This window comes from Gracilinanus agilis, chromosome 6 (assembly GCF_016433145.1).
Source record: "Gracilinanus agilis isolate LMUSP501 chromosome 6, AgileGrace, whole genome shotgun sequence".
NCBI classification, from domain to species: domain Eukaryota; kingdom Metazoa; phylum Chordata; class Mammalia; order Didelphimorphia; family Didelphidae; genus Gracilinanus; species Gracilinanus agilis.
In genome coordinates this window covers 100,698,375-100,711,914 of record NC_058135.1, presented here as the reverse complement: position 1 = coordinate 100,711,914, position 13,540 = coordinate 100,698,375, and the positions used below count along the sequence as shown (strand labels likewise).

The window sequence follows — 13,540 nt, the reverse complement described above, 5'->3', positions numbered from 1 at the left end:
ACCAAGATAAATTCAGAATGGGTGAATGACTTGAATATAAAGAGGGAAACTATAAATAAGTTAAGTGAACACAGAATAGTATACTTGTCAGATCTCTGGGAAAGGAAAGATTTTAAAACCAAGCAAGAGTTATAGAAAATTACAAAATGTAAATTAAATGGTTTTGATTATATTAAGCTAAAAAGCTTTTGTACAAACAAAAACAATGTAGTCAAAATCTAGAAATATGATAAATCTAGAAAACTATGAAAAAATTTATATAAATTAATACAAAGTGAATTGAGCAGAACCAGAAGAACAAAGTATACAGTAACAGAATCATTTTAAGATAATCACCTTTGAAGAATAAACCATTTTCAGCAAAGCAATATAACCACAAGCCACTCATGATGAAATTGCTATCCACAACCAAAGAAGGGACAATTGGAGTCTTGAGTGCAGATGAAAGCATGCCATCTTCCATGATACTTCCTTCATGAGATTTCAATTGTATGTGTACTAAGTCTTCTATTACATAAGGAATATGGAAATATGTATTACAAGAAGGTACATGTATAAGTTATATTAACTATTAACCTCCTCAGTGATGGGGGCAACAGCAGGAAGAAGAAAATATGAAATCTAAAATATCAGAAAACAATAGTCAAAAATTTGTTCTACATCCAACCAAAATAATATAAAATGCATATTTTGGATAGAGAAAATACAAAAAAAAGTAAGATGGTGATGTAAACCTTCTATAAAAACATGCACTTATCTGAGCAGAGCAGACCACACCCAGAATAATGAATATCTTCAGTTTTTATCTAGATCTAATATAAACTTGAAATAAGATTGATGAATATGTACTTAGAAAATATGGAACTGAAGGGATAACAATTTAAAGACAAAGCAATATTATATTTAGTTAATATTCAACAAACTGGTGTGTTCTCTAAAACATGACATATCATCATTCTCTAAGGATTTTTGAGGTCACTAGAGGCCTAAATGACTATTACATTTATACATTAAAAACTTTACAGGGCCTGGTTTATTTAATAATTCAAAGAAGTAAAGTCATTTTGGATAAAAAAGCAATCCCATTTCAGACCACAAAATTGCTTGGAAGCTTTCCAGATCGAAATAATTTGTGTTTTCAAAAATTAGAGCCTAATTATAATTATGTATTCAATCTCAATCTCAAACTCTCTCTCTCTCTCTCTCTCTCTCTCTCTCTCTCTCTCTCTCTCTCACTCTATTTCTTTCACTCTCTTTCTCTCTCTCACTCACAAACACACGCAATGTTGAGTAATTTACTATAGTTGGACCCACCATTAGTACCTAATTTAAAATATAAAATTTCTATCTCAAGCTTTCATTTTTAAGGTTTATAACTTGGTCATAAAATTCACTTCTTATAAGAAGTTGGCATAATGAGTCACAGGCTGAATGTGCCACTTTTATAGAATGCATTTTAAAATTTTGGCTTGATGTTTCCAGTTAGCTATATTGAAGAAAGAGAAAAAATGGCCAATTCAAATATGTTTTTGATCATATCTCTTTGGAGAGTTAAATAGGAAATATTTTCATTGAGAAAAATGATGGATAATAAATAAATAAAAATAAAAATCAAGAAATCAAGAAATGTCCACATATAGAAAGAGAATAGTGAGGTTTTTCAAGGAACAAACAATACTTAGTATTTTATAAGCTATAACTCTAAGTTCATACTAAAAAGCTCTGGAATGAGAAATTGTGTTAAAATCTCACCTTAGATGGAAATTACCTATAGGATCTGGGTAATTAACTTAATTCCAAACTTGAGCTGTAGAAATATCTAAATTGATGTTTTCACATTTAGGTTGTGTAGATAGGAAGTAAAGGAGAGCCTTTGGTGATTGTATCAATAGACCATGTAAAGGACAAGGGCCTGACCTAGGTTAGTTAGTGGCTGTGAGTGGGAAAGAGATATATAACAGAATTTTTATGCAGATGTCAAGTAATTGAATGCACTTAACCAATTTATACTAATTTCATCAATGAGGGAGCTAAATGAGCCCAGGGAGAGCTAAATAGCATAATAGAGAGAATACTGAATCTGGAGTTAAAGTAATTAGGTTCAAACCCATCCTCTGCCTTTTAAATGTAACTATAAGCATGATGAGAGTGAAATAAATGGCCTTATGATCCCATGAAATATCTGTTCTCAATGGAAAACAGAAAATTGGATTAAGAGAATATATTCATTTTTAGAAGATCATAAATGAGGATCATGGAGAAGGTCATATTAAATGAACACTGTGGTTCTTTCCACCTCCAGTCCTGAGTTCTTGTAATGCTATGGACATCCAAAATTCTAATCTAATCTAATAAAAAATGAAAAGCACTCCTCTATCACAAAACTATAGAAATTAGTGAAGGGGAAAAATAAAACCCAGTAGAAATGTTTGCAGAAGAATTAACTAGAACAGTTCATCCTAAGTGTACTATATGCATAGAACTGAGAGTAGAGAAATAAAAAAAAACACACCAAATAATGGATTTGTGATCTCAATGTGCATGTTCCCTACAATAATGTAATCATAATCCATCCAGTCTACACATTTTGAGCATTTTTTCATATCCTCCTTAATATTACCAGAAAAAAAATATCCACATAAGAGGACCCTTCATTCCTTTCCTTTAAAATCACAATGGAACTTATCAGATATTCACTCTTATCCTCGCCATGTGACGAACACATCTATTTCTTTAAAAGTGTCTTTCATTATCACTAGTACATGAGTTCTTCAGAATTATTTATAAAAGGAGACATCATGCTCACATCCAACATGCATCTTGTTGGTGCCCACAAAATGATACCAATATTTCTTTCTTATTTGAAAAAAAAAAACAAATGGATGCAAAATGGAACACATTTCACATTCTCTATAGCGATCTCTTCTTATTACAAATAAACCTGGGACCATTTCGCTATTTCTGTATATTATGTGCTGTTAAAGTGTTCTTTATGCTATAAAAATGTAAATATGATATTTAAGAAGATGAAGCCAGAGGGAACAACCGAAGCAGACAATACAAAAGAATTCCACGCTGTAAGCAACCATTATTGAAATGACTGTCTTCAGGCTTTCAGTCTTTTTTCAATCCATAAGGCATTTCACCATCCTTGATGCCCTCTCCAGAATGTTACTTATCTCATATAGATCCTCTATGCTTAAATAAATATATTCCATTTGTAGTCTGATTAGCCCTGAGTGCAAAAGTACAAAAACTTCCTCAAATTTGGAAGCTATGTTTCTCTTAATGCAATTCAAGTTTGAATTTTTTGAGAGTGTGGGCTCCTAGAATGCACTGCTACTCATACTGAGTTTGCAGACAACTTAAATTTTCATAACATTTTTAGACAAACAACAATATAAACAAAGCTTCCCTCCTACTTGGGACAGGAATTAATTTAAGCCAAATATGACTTCTGCATTTATTGCTACAGAAGTTCATTTTGTGAGATTCATACTTTTGGGTACTGACCATACCTTCCAATATGTTAGCTATCTATCTCATTTATGTGTCCTTTGAAATTACCTAAGTATGTGATTTATTACTTTTTCTAATTGACTAATATCAAAGATGTCTGAGGTTCTATACTGAATTCAGCAGTTGAAATTTAACCGTTAAATATTATTCATTTATTCCATACTTGAAAACATCTCATTGTATTGAAATTTTAACCTCATATCTCCTTTCTCTACAAGAATATTATTAAATTTCTCATCAAACAGTTAGCTAAAGTCTAGTTTAAAAATATCTTTAGCATTATATTGTTCTACTAGAGTAGTAATTTTATCAGCAAACAAAATGAGGTTAGTGTGGCATGTACTTTCAAAAATATATTCTCTGACATAAAAAACTCTTTTATAAATATCAATATTGTCCTGGATGTTTTATATAATTGTGGGGAATAGAACACAGTGACTTTCAAACAATGAAAATTAATTATAATCTACAGAGCAACGGAATGATAATAGATATAAATTTGCTGCTACAACATACAATAAAGGATTACTTATGGTGGAGAAATAACATGAAAAATATTAAGAGAAAATAAGAAAAGGTCTCCCATCACCCTAACAGAGCTGGCAAGCAATTTAATCTGGATTATACATGTATTTTTAGGCAAAACATACTCCAACATTTCTTTCTCTGGAGATAGATGGCATCCTTTTTCATAAGTCCCTCAGGATTGTTTTGGATTATTGTATTCTTGAGAGTAGCTCAGTCTTTCAGAGTTCAACACTGCACAACCTTGCTGTTACCATGCATAATGTCGTCCTGTTTCTGCTTATTTCACTGCATCATTTCATGTAGGTTTTTCCAGCACTGTCTGAAAGCAAACTATTCATAACTTCTTATAGCACAATTGTATTCTATCACCATCATATACCACAATTGGTTCAACCATTCCCCAATTAAGGGACACATTCCTTTAGTTTCTAATTCTTTGCCATCACAAAAAGAGCAGTGAAAAATATCTTTGTACAAGCAGGTCCCTTCCCTTTTTTCCACTCTTTTGGATACAAAACTAGTAGTGATATTACTGGATAAAAGGGTATGCATTGTTTTGTAGTCCTTTGGCATAATTCCCAATTGCTTCCCAAAATGGTTGGATGAATTCACAACTCTACCAGTAATGCATTAATGTCTAAATTTTGCCACAACCTCTCTAACATTTATCATTTTCCTTTACTATTATATTGGCCATTTTTGTAGGTGTGAAGTAGTACCTCAGAGCTTTAAAAATTTACATTTCTCTAATCAAGAGGGATTTAGAACATTTTTTCACATGATTATTTATAGCTTAGATTTCTCCCTTTGAAAACTGCTTCATATCCTTTGTCCATTTGTCAGTTGGGGGATGACATATTCTTAACCATTTGACTTAGTTCTTTATATATTTGAGAAATAAGACCTTAATCAGAGAAATCTGTTGCATTACCCCAGTTTGGGGTTTTCCTTTTAATATTGGTTGCACTTCTTTTATTTGTACAAAACTATTAAATTTAATATAATCAAAATTACTCATGTTACATCTTGTAATGTTCTTTATTTTTGTTTGGTCATACATTCTTACTTTCTCCATAAATTTGAAAGGTAAGCTATTCTATGTTCCCCTAATTCACTTATAATAGCACCCGGCACATTTAAATCATATATTTTATCTTGCTATAGAGCAGTGATTCCCAATGTGGGCGCCACCACCCCCTAGTGGGTGCTGCAGTGATCCAAGTTGGCGGTGATGGCCACAGGTGCATTTGGGGGTGGTGAATAACTGTAAGGGGGCAGTGATAATATGTGACAGGGGGCGCTAAGTAATATTTTTTCTGGAAAGGGGGCGGTAGGTCAAAAAAGTTTGGGAACCACTAGTATAGAGTGTAACATATTGAACTAAACCTAATTTTTGCCATACTGTTTTCTAATTTTCCAAGTAGTTTTTGTAAAACAGTGAATTCTTATCCACAAAGCTAGCATTTGGGGGTTTTTCAAATGCAAGATTTTTGAGGTCATTGACCCCTCATCTATTTCATTGACACACCATTTTTTTCTTAGCACCAGATTGTTCTGATGGCTATTAATTTATAGTACAATTTAAGATCTGTTACTGTTAGGCTACCATCTTTCACATTTTTAAATACTTTTCTTGATATTCTTAACCATTTGTTCTTCAAGACAAATTTTGTTATTTTTTTCTAGTTATTTAGAAGAGTTTTTAGTAGCTTGATTGGTATGGCACTAATAAGTAAAGTTAGAGTTGTCATTTTTATTATATTAACTCATCCTACCAATTGAGCAACTAATGTTTTTCTAGTTGTTTCAATCTAACTTATTTGTGTGAAAAGTGTTTTATAATCATGTTCATATAATTCCTGAATTTATCTTGGCAAATAGATTGTCAAGTATTTTATATTGGCTAGTGTGATTTTAAATGGAGTTTCTCTTTCTAATTTTTGGAGGATTGCTTTGTTGTAAATATTTAGAAATGTTGATGATTTGTGTGGATTTATTTTGTATCTTCAACTTCGTTAAAGTTATTAATTATTTCAAATAGTTTTTAAGTCAATTCCCTAGGATTCTGAGAGTACAATATCATATCATTCACACATACTGATAGTTTAGTTTCTTCATTAACTACTTTAATTCCTTCAATTTATTTTTCTCTCTTTTTCCTAAAGATAACATTTTGCAAATATTATTAAATAATAGTGATGATAATAAGCATCCTTGCTTTACTCCTGATTTTATTGGGAAAGCTTCTAACTCATGTCCATTGCAGATAATACCTACCTCCTAATGGTTCTAACTGAATAATACTTATTATTTTAAGGAAAAGCCCTTTTATTCCTGTGCTTTCCAGTGCTTTTTTAGTAGGAATGGATGTTATAATTGTCAAAGGCTTTTTCAGCATTTACTGAGATAATCATGTGATTTCTGTTAGTTTGATTATTGACAGTCAATTATGATCATAATTTTCTTAATAAAAAATACAGCCTTGCATTCATGGTAAAATCCCATCTGGTCAGAGTGAATAATACTTATGATATATTGCTGTAGTCTCTTTGTTAGTATTTTATTAAAGCTTTTTGCATCAATATTCATTAAGGAAACTTGTCTATAATTATACACTCTTTGTTTTTGGCCTTCCTGGCTTAAGTATCAGTACCATATTTGTGTCATAAAACGTTTAGAAAGAGTTCTTTGTATTTTTTGCCAAATAGTTTGTGCATTATTGGAATTAATTATTCTTTAAATGTTTGATAGAATTCATTTGTGGATCCATCTGGCCCTGGTGATTTTTTTCCTCATGATTTCATTGATGATTTCTTCAATTATTATTTCTACTATGGAATTATTTAAGCATTCTATTTCATCTTTTGTTAATCAAGGCAATTTATGTTTCTGTTGATATCCATTCATTTCATATAGATTGTCAGATTTATTGCCATATAACTGGGCAAAATGACTCCTAATGATTGCCTTGATTTCCTCTTCATTGGAGGTGAAATTTCTTATTTGAATTTTTCATACTTGTCATTTGATTCTTCTGTTTCCTATTTTTAATCAAATTAACCCATGTTTTATCTAATTTGCTTTTTCATAGAATTAATTCCTAGTGTTACTTTAGTTCAATGGTTCTTTTACTTCCATTTTTATTAATTTCTCCTTCAATTTTTAGGATTTCCAACTTAGTTTATGGGGATTTTTTATTTCTTTATTTCTATTTTTTAGCTGCATGCCCAATTCATTGATCTGCTTTTTCTCTATTTTATTGATATAACCATTCAGAGATATGAATATTCCTCTGAGTTCTGCTTAGGCTGTATTCCACAAATTTTTATATTCTATCTTCTTTAATGAAATAAGTGATTGTTTATATGATTTGTTCTTATATCCACCCATTTTGAAAAATTAGATTAGTTACTAATTATTTTTTTTGTTTTCCTTTCCATAAACACTTGTTGATTATAATTTTATTACACTATGATCTGAAAAAGTTGCATTATTATTTCTGATCTTTTTGCATTTGATTATGAGGTTTTAATGCCCTAATACATGATCAGTTTTTGAGTATGTACCATGTTGTGCTGAAAAAAATGTATATTCCTTTTTATCTCTGTTCAATTTTCTCCAGATATCTATTAAATCTATCTTTTCTAAAATTTCAAAACCAATACAAGATTAAGATTGTAGAAAACGGGGGAATTTTACAGCAAGTTTCTCCAATAAAGCTATCATTTCTCGAACATCTGAATTCAAATCATTCCCAAATGATAAACTGTCAAATGATATGAACACGCAGTTTTCAGATGAGGGATCAAAGCTATCTATTTCCATAGGAAAAAGTGCTCTAAAGTAGTATTAATTAGAGAACTGCAAAGTAAAATAATTCTATTAGATACAGAAAAGGAAAATTATAAATATTGGAGGAGGTGAAAATTTGAGACACTGAAGTGTTGTTGATGGAGGTATAAAGTTATGCAACCATTCTGTTTTATTTTTTCATATTTTTAAAAAAATATTCTCCATGTTTTCATTGTATATTTCCTTTCCCTCCTTTCTTACCTCCCTCTTTCCATAGCAACTCTACTGGGTTATACAAATTTTATAACTTGATACCTATTTCCATAATACTTGTTTTTGCAATAGAGCAATCTTTTGAAACCAAAACCCCGAAGCTTGTACCTATATGATGCAACCATTCCAGAGAGCAATTTGGAACTCTGCCTAAATCGCTATAACATATTTATATCTTTTGATGCAGGCAAATATAACTACTAGGTCTGTATCCCAAAGAATTGAAAATTGAAAAAATATAATGGAAAGGGATCTACTTATATGAAAATATTTCTAGAAGTTATTTTGTGGTAGCAAAGAAGTAGAAATTGAGGGAAGTCCATTAATTGAGAAATTAATGAACAAATCATGTTATACAATTCTAATGAAATGCTACTGTGCTATAAGAAATGATGAACATAATGATTCAGAAAAAACTGGAAAGACTTAAGTGAACCGATGCAAAGTGAAATTAGAAGAACATTGTACACAGTAACAGAAATACTTTCTGATGTGAATGACTTATTAACAGCAAAACAATGATCAAAGACAATTCCAAAGGACTTATGATGAAAATTACTATTCACTTCAAGAGAAATAACTGATGGAGTTGGAATGAAAATGGAAGTATATTTTAAACTTTATTTACTTGAGGTTTTTTTGTTTCTGTTTTCTTTTACACCATGATTAATATGAAAATATGTTTTGCATGGCTACACATAATTAACTTATGTCAAACTTCTTACCATCCCAGGGAAGAAGGGAGATAATTTGGATTAAAAAAATTTAAATTGTTTTTACATGTAATAGGAAAAAATAAAATATTAAAAATGGTATATAGAAACTTTAAAATGCTAATTATCTCTTGTCAATAAATTAGAATTGAATCATGGTTTGTTTAGCCTAGTAATCCAATAAGGGGAACTCTGCATCATCATCATCATCATCATCACCATCATCAATCACCATCATCATCAACTTTAAGTAGGATATCCTAACTAGTCCAGTAACACAAACATATTCTGTTTATCAATGTAATCATGTCATACTTTAGGCATAATTATTGTAGTCTAAAAGAAGATATTTGAATGTCAGAGAGGAAAGTTTTTTTTTTAAATAATGGAGTCAATTATCAAGCACACTTGAAATATCTATATTGCCAGACTTGGAAATTTCTATATTTTATTGGAAAATTATCAGCACTACATGGCCGATTGAGTATCTTCCCAAATTCCAGGTACAAAATATATTCTGGTGTCACACTGGCAATGTGAGTTTTAGCACTGTCCTGTTATAAAACAAATTTTCTTGTTTTCTCATCACATCTTTTCAATCAAATTGTTTCTAAGATATTCAAGAGGAGGGATGGCTTTTGTCTCCATTCTCGTCTTGATAGAAATTTCAAACCACAGGACCATAATAGTTTCACACTATATCCAGAAGGACCTTCTCAGTAAATGGTAGGAATTTATTTTCCTAATGGAAAAATCACATACTCATTTGCAATGCCTATTTTTCTGTAAATCTCAGAGATATTTTATACCCACATTTCTGAACAGCATACTGAGCTTCTCCATATTTAAAAATAATTAACAAATTTCCCCTCATATTATATGTATGGCCTATAGTGCATCTTAATTAACTTAATGCAGCAGAAAATGAATATTGACTGACTATTCAATTATAGTGCCATATGACAGGTCAGAACTTCAGAAAATTGACTTTAACTAATGATATTGCCAACGTTATAACCACTTGCATCCTTCATGATCAGGCATGGAGAGATAACAAAAGTAATAGGTATCTGAGGCTTTAAAAAATGAAAATTTACCTTAGTAATATTTATTACATATCTGATTATCTTACCAAGGAATGATTTGTGGGAGTATGCTACTATCTTCTCATATTTTAGGTTTAAAAGATTAGAAATGTTTTCAAAATATTCAAATATCCTTTGATAAAATATTATCTTTCTCCAATCCTTAAATAAGCTATTCTGAATTTATTCTTTTGTCACTTCATATAATATTCAAGGGTAAATTCTATCCATTTATTTCATTTCATAAAGTAGCAATTACGTTTCAAATATCCAAAATTATATCCTTTAAACTTAAAGATTTCAAGATCAGTTCTACAATTATTAAATTAAGGAATATATGTTCCTTTCATTCTCTCCATCTAGAGTTCTGATTTTTTTTTTTTGCTGCATGCTGTTTCCATTATAACATGGTGTGGGTCAACATCTACTTATAATAGATAATTTTAGGAAATTGCTTGGGACCCTGAGAGTTAAGGTCTTCTCTAATGTCAGTGTGTCAGAGGCAGAATCTGAAGCCATGTTACCTTGACTTCAAGGCAAGAGACAGATTAGGTCACTCTACATTCTATACTCTGTCATTCGACAAATGAACTTTCTTTCCTTTCTGAATTTATAGTCCAAGTGCATGACTCTTCTACCTTTTAGCTGAAGATATTATTCCTAATCCTATTTGTTGATTTTTTTGTTAATTTATTATTTATCTTCAAGGAGTGTTAACTAGAAATACAAACAATATTACAGAAGTTGATAGATGTTAGTTTTATAAAAAGGTAGGTTTTGTTCCCTCATGTATTCTAAAAGGCACTTGCCTCAGTCTACTGAAATATCAATTTTTTCTATTGCAATACATATTATCCAACCATTCTTTCTGAAATATTATAAGGAAACATGCCTTCTAATGACTAGTTATAAAATAAAATTGTTACTTTGGGTAATTTAGGTATATTTAACTAATTTTAGGCATTTAACTAATTTCAAATGAGTATCTGAAATCTCCAGAAATGAAAAGCATTCATTTTTTCTTCATTTTTTAAACAAGTACAACCCTAAACATGGGGACAATGTATACACAAAATTGCTTAATTATTTTGGAAATTTTATTCAAAAATCATCATAATCATATAAGTAAATCTTGCATAAGTGAATCTATTGGCAATTATCTTTCTTAATGAGTTATTAGAAAACCATCTTGGCAGCTTATTAAAATCCAGAAAAAATTTTTAAAACTGTTAAACCATTTATGTTAGAAAAGAACAGAGCGTAAATGCACTTTAGAACAGTTATTTCTTACCTTGATCAAAGGGTTTACCGGGACTCCAAGTACGGAAGTAATCATCCTAGAGGAAAAATAATGTGAATTTATTATGGAATGAATAAATGCAGTATAGAAATTCATTTAAAAATTATAAATGCCAAAGAGAGAAGTTGTGTACAAACCTCTACTTCCTTTAATGGTAAGCAGCAAAAAAAAATAAACAAGAAAAAACACATAATTAACAAGAAGGAACAAACTTCTCATATAGTATTGAAATGTCTTCTCACAAATATGCAATATGAAATTACCATGTAATTTAAATCACTATATAAATTTGCTTACCACTATATGAAACTGTTTTTTAGGTAAAATTTTTTCTCAGTATTCTCATAAAATATATTGATATATGGTGCAGGATTTTTTATTTGAAAACCTAATAATGACTTTATGCTAATATCAATTCAAAATGTACTAAGGTTCAATTATATTATTCATTTTTCATCAGTAATTTTAAATGGGACTATTAATATTGCAGATAACAATATATGCAGTAATTCTTCACTAGTTTCCATATATTATAGCCAAATTTTAGTCACTATGAGGGTATTAATTGAAAGCTCAAGTAAGTTACAAAAATGCAGTTGAAAATCTAACAGAAAAGGAGAGATTTAATTAAGTCTTAAATCAAATTTGAAATCTTCAACATTCATTTAGATGTTGATTGAAGTAGTTTCTACAAGAGAAATTAATATATGGGATGAAATAATAGTTCTGAACCAAAAAATATAAACTACAAAAATATACATTTTCTTCATATTTATAAAGATAGCAATATGCAACTCTTTTTGAAGATATTTCTGTAAGCCTCAAAAGAAAAAAAGAAAATCTATAATATGTAGAAGGAACTTAAGTCATTGATTTGAGCTAAGTTAAAACTCTCTAAGTCATTGATTCTTGACATATAGTTTCTGATTGTTCTTAATATTATTATAACTTATTTCAATTGTTTTCTTTTGTGTTTTGATATATGTATTTTATGCATTTATTTTTTTTTGTTTTTTGTTTTGTATTGTTTTTAATTTTAATTTTAATTTTGATTATTTTCTCCTAGTTACTTATTTCATGTTCTTTCCCTCTCCCACAAGCCCCTCTCCCCCCTCTTATCCGATGCACCATTCCACTGGGTTTTACTAATTCCATATTATTTATAGATGGATTAGAGTTAACGTTTAGTATTTACATCCCCAATAATATCCCCATCAGCCCATATGTTCACGCAGTTGTTTTTCTTCTGTGTTTCTACTCCCACAGTTCTAACTCTGAATGTAGCTAGTTTTCTTTATTTTAAGTCTCTCAGCCTTGCTCTGGATCCTTGCATTGCTGCTAGTTAAAAACATTATTGTGTCAAAGGATGGGTCCTACAAGCTACATAGAATCTACCAAAGGGGTACAGTAACAGACATTCATACAAACATACAAAAATCAGTTCCCTTTCTTTTAACACTCACATATAAAACATCATCAATAATTTGCTAAAGAAATTTTTTTATAAAGTAAACCAAAGACTTTACACTATTTGAGCTACTTTCTTCTTTTTTAGGACTTTAAAGCTTCTATGTGATTCACTTGAGGTTAAAGGTGATATAATGAAAATATAATTGGGGAGAGTCTGATGAATCCAGGAATGGTTTTATAATTATCCCACCATTATTGTTATTGATGAGTAGACAAATTAGAAAACTCTCTGTGGTGGTTTGTCTAGAAAAATATGAGAGATGAACAGAAGACAAATTTGCCCATTATGTCCAGCTGAAGAGGAGAAAAGAGGGAGGGTAGAAGAGGCAGAAGGGAGCTGTACTAACAGTTAATTCTCCCTGAGGAAGAGATTGGTATTAATATATAGTTCTATTCATGCACTGAAACAATTGGCATCATGTCAGATTAATACATTAAATAAATGAATGGAAATGATTTCTTTCAATCAGTTCTTGGCATGTCTCATCCTGTAGTGGAGATGATTTTAGGTTTTCAATGGTTATGCCAATGGAACACAATCTCACAGGTTTCCATACATCTGGAAAGGATAAAGCAGGTATATGTTGTGCATCAAATATCTGAGTTCAGAGTAGTTCATTCACAGGCATATGATGATATTGTTCTCATTGTTGCTGGCTATAGCAAATTATGAGAATGATCTATTTGTATCAAAAAATGAATATCCACTTTTGAAAACTCATGTATCTTCTGAAGTAGTAAAATAACATGATCAAATTTCATTGTTTACCATCATACAATAAAGGAATATATATATATGTATATATATATACACATATATATGGTTTTATTCTGATCACTTTCTTACATTTTTATATGAA

General features: G+C 30.3%; 1 protein-coding gene across 4 annotated transcripts in view; it reads right to left on the bottom strand.

The window, feature by feature from the left end:
- The window catches only part of SPOCK3 (SPARC (osteonectin), cwcv and kazal like domains proteoglycan 3), a 634,362-nt gene that overhangs the window by 413,208 nt on the left and 207,614 nt on the right, over positions 1-13,540 (bottom strand). For 2 of the 4 annotated variants that reach the window (XM_044680202.1, XM_044680203.1), the window contains exon 2: positions 11,202-11,247. The exons of 1 other annotated variant lie outside the window; for it this stretch is intronic. In XM_044680202.1, coding sequence (XP_044536137.1) covers positions 11,202-11,247 — 46 coding nt within the window. Of the gene's footprint in view, positions 1-11,201; positions 11,248-11,347; positions 11,357-13,540 lie in introns of all 4 variants that reach the window. One more of the 4 variants, XM_044680201.1, reaches the window with a different exon arrangement.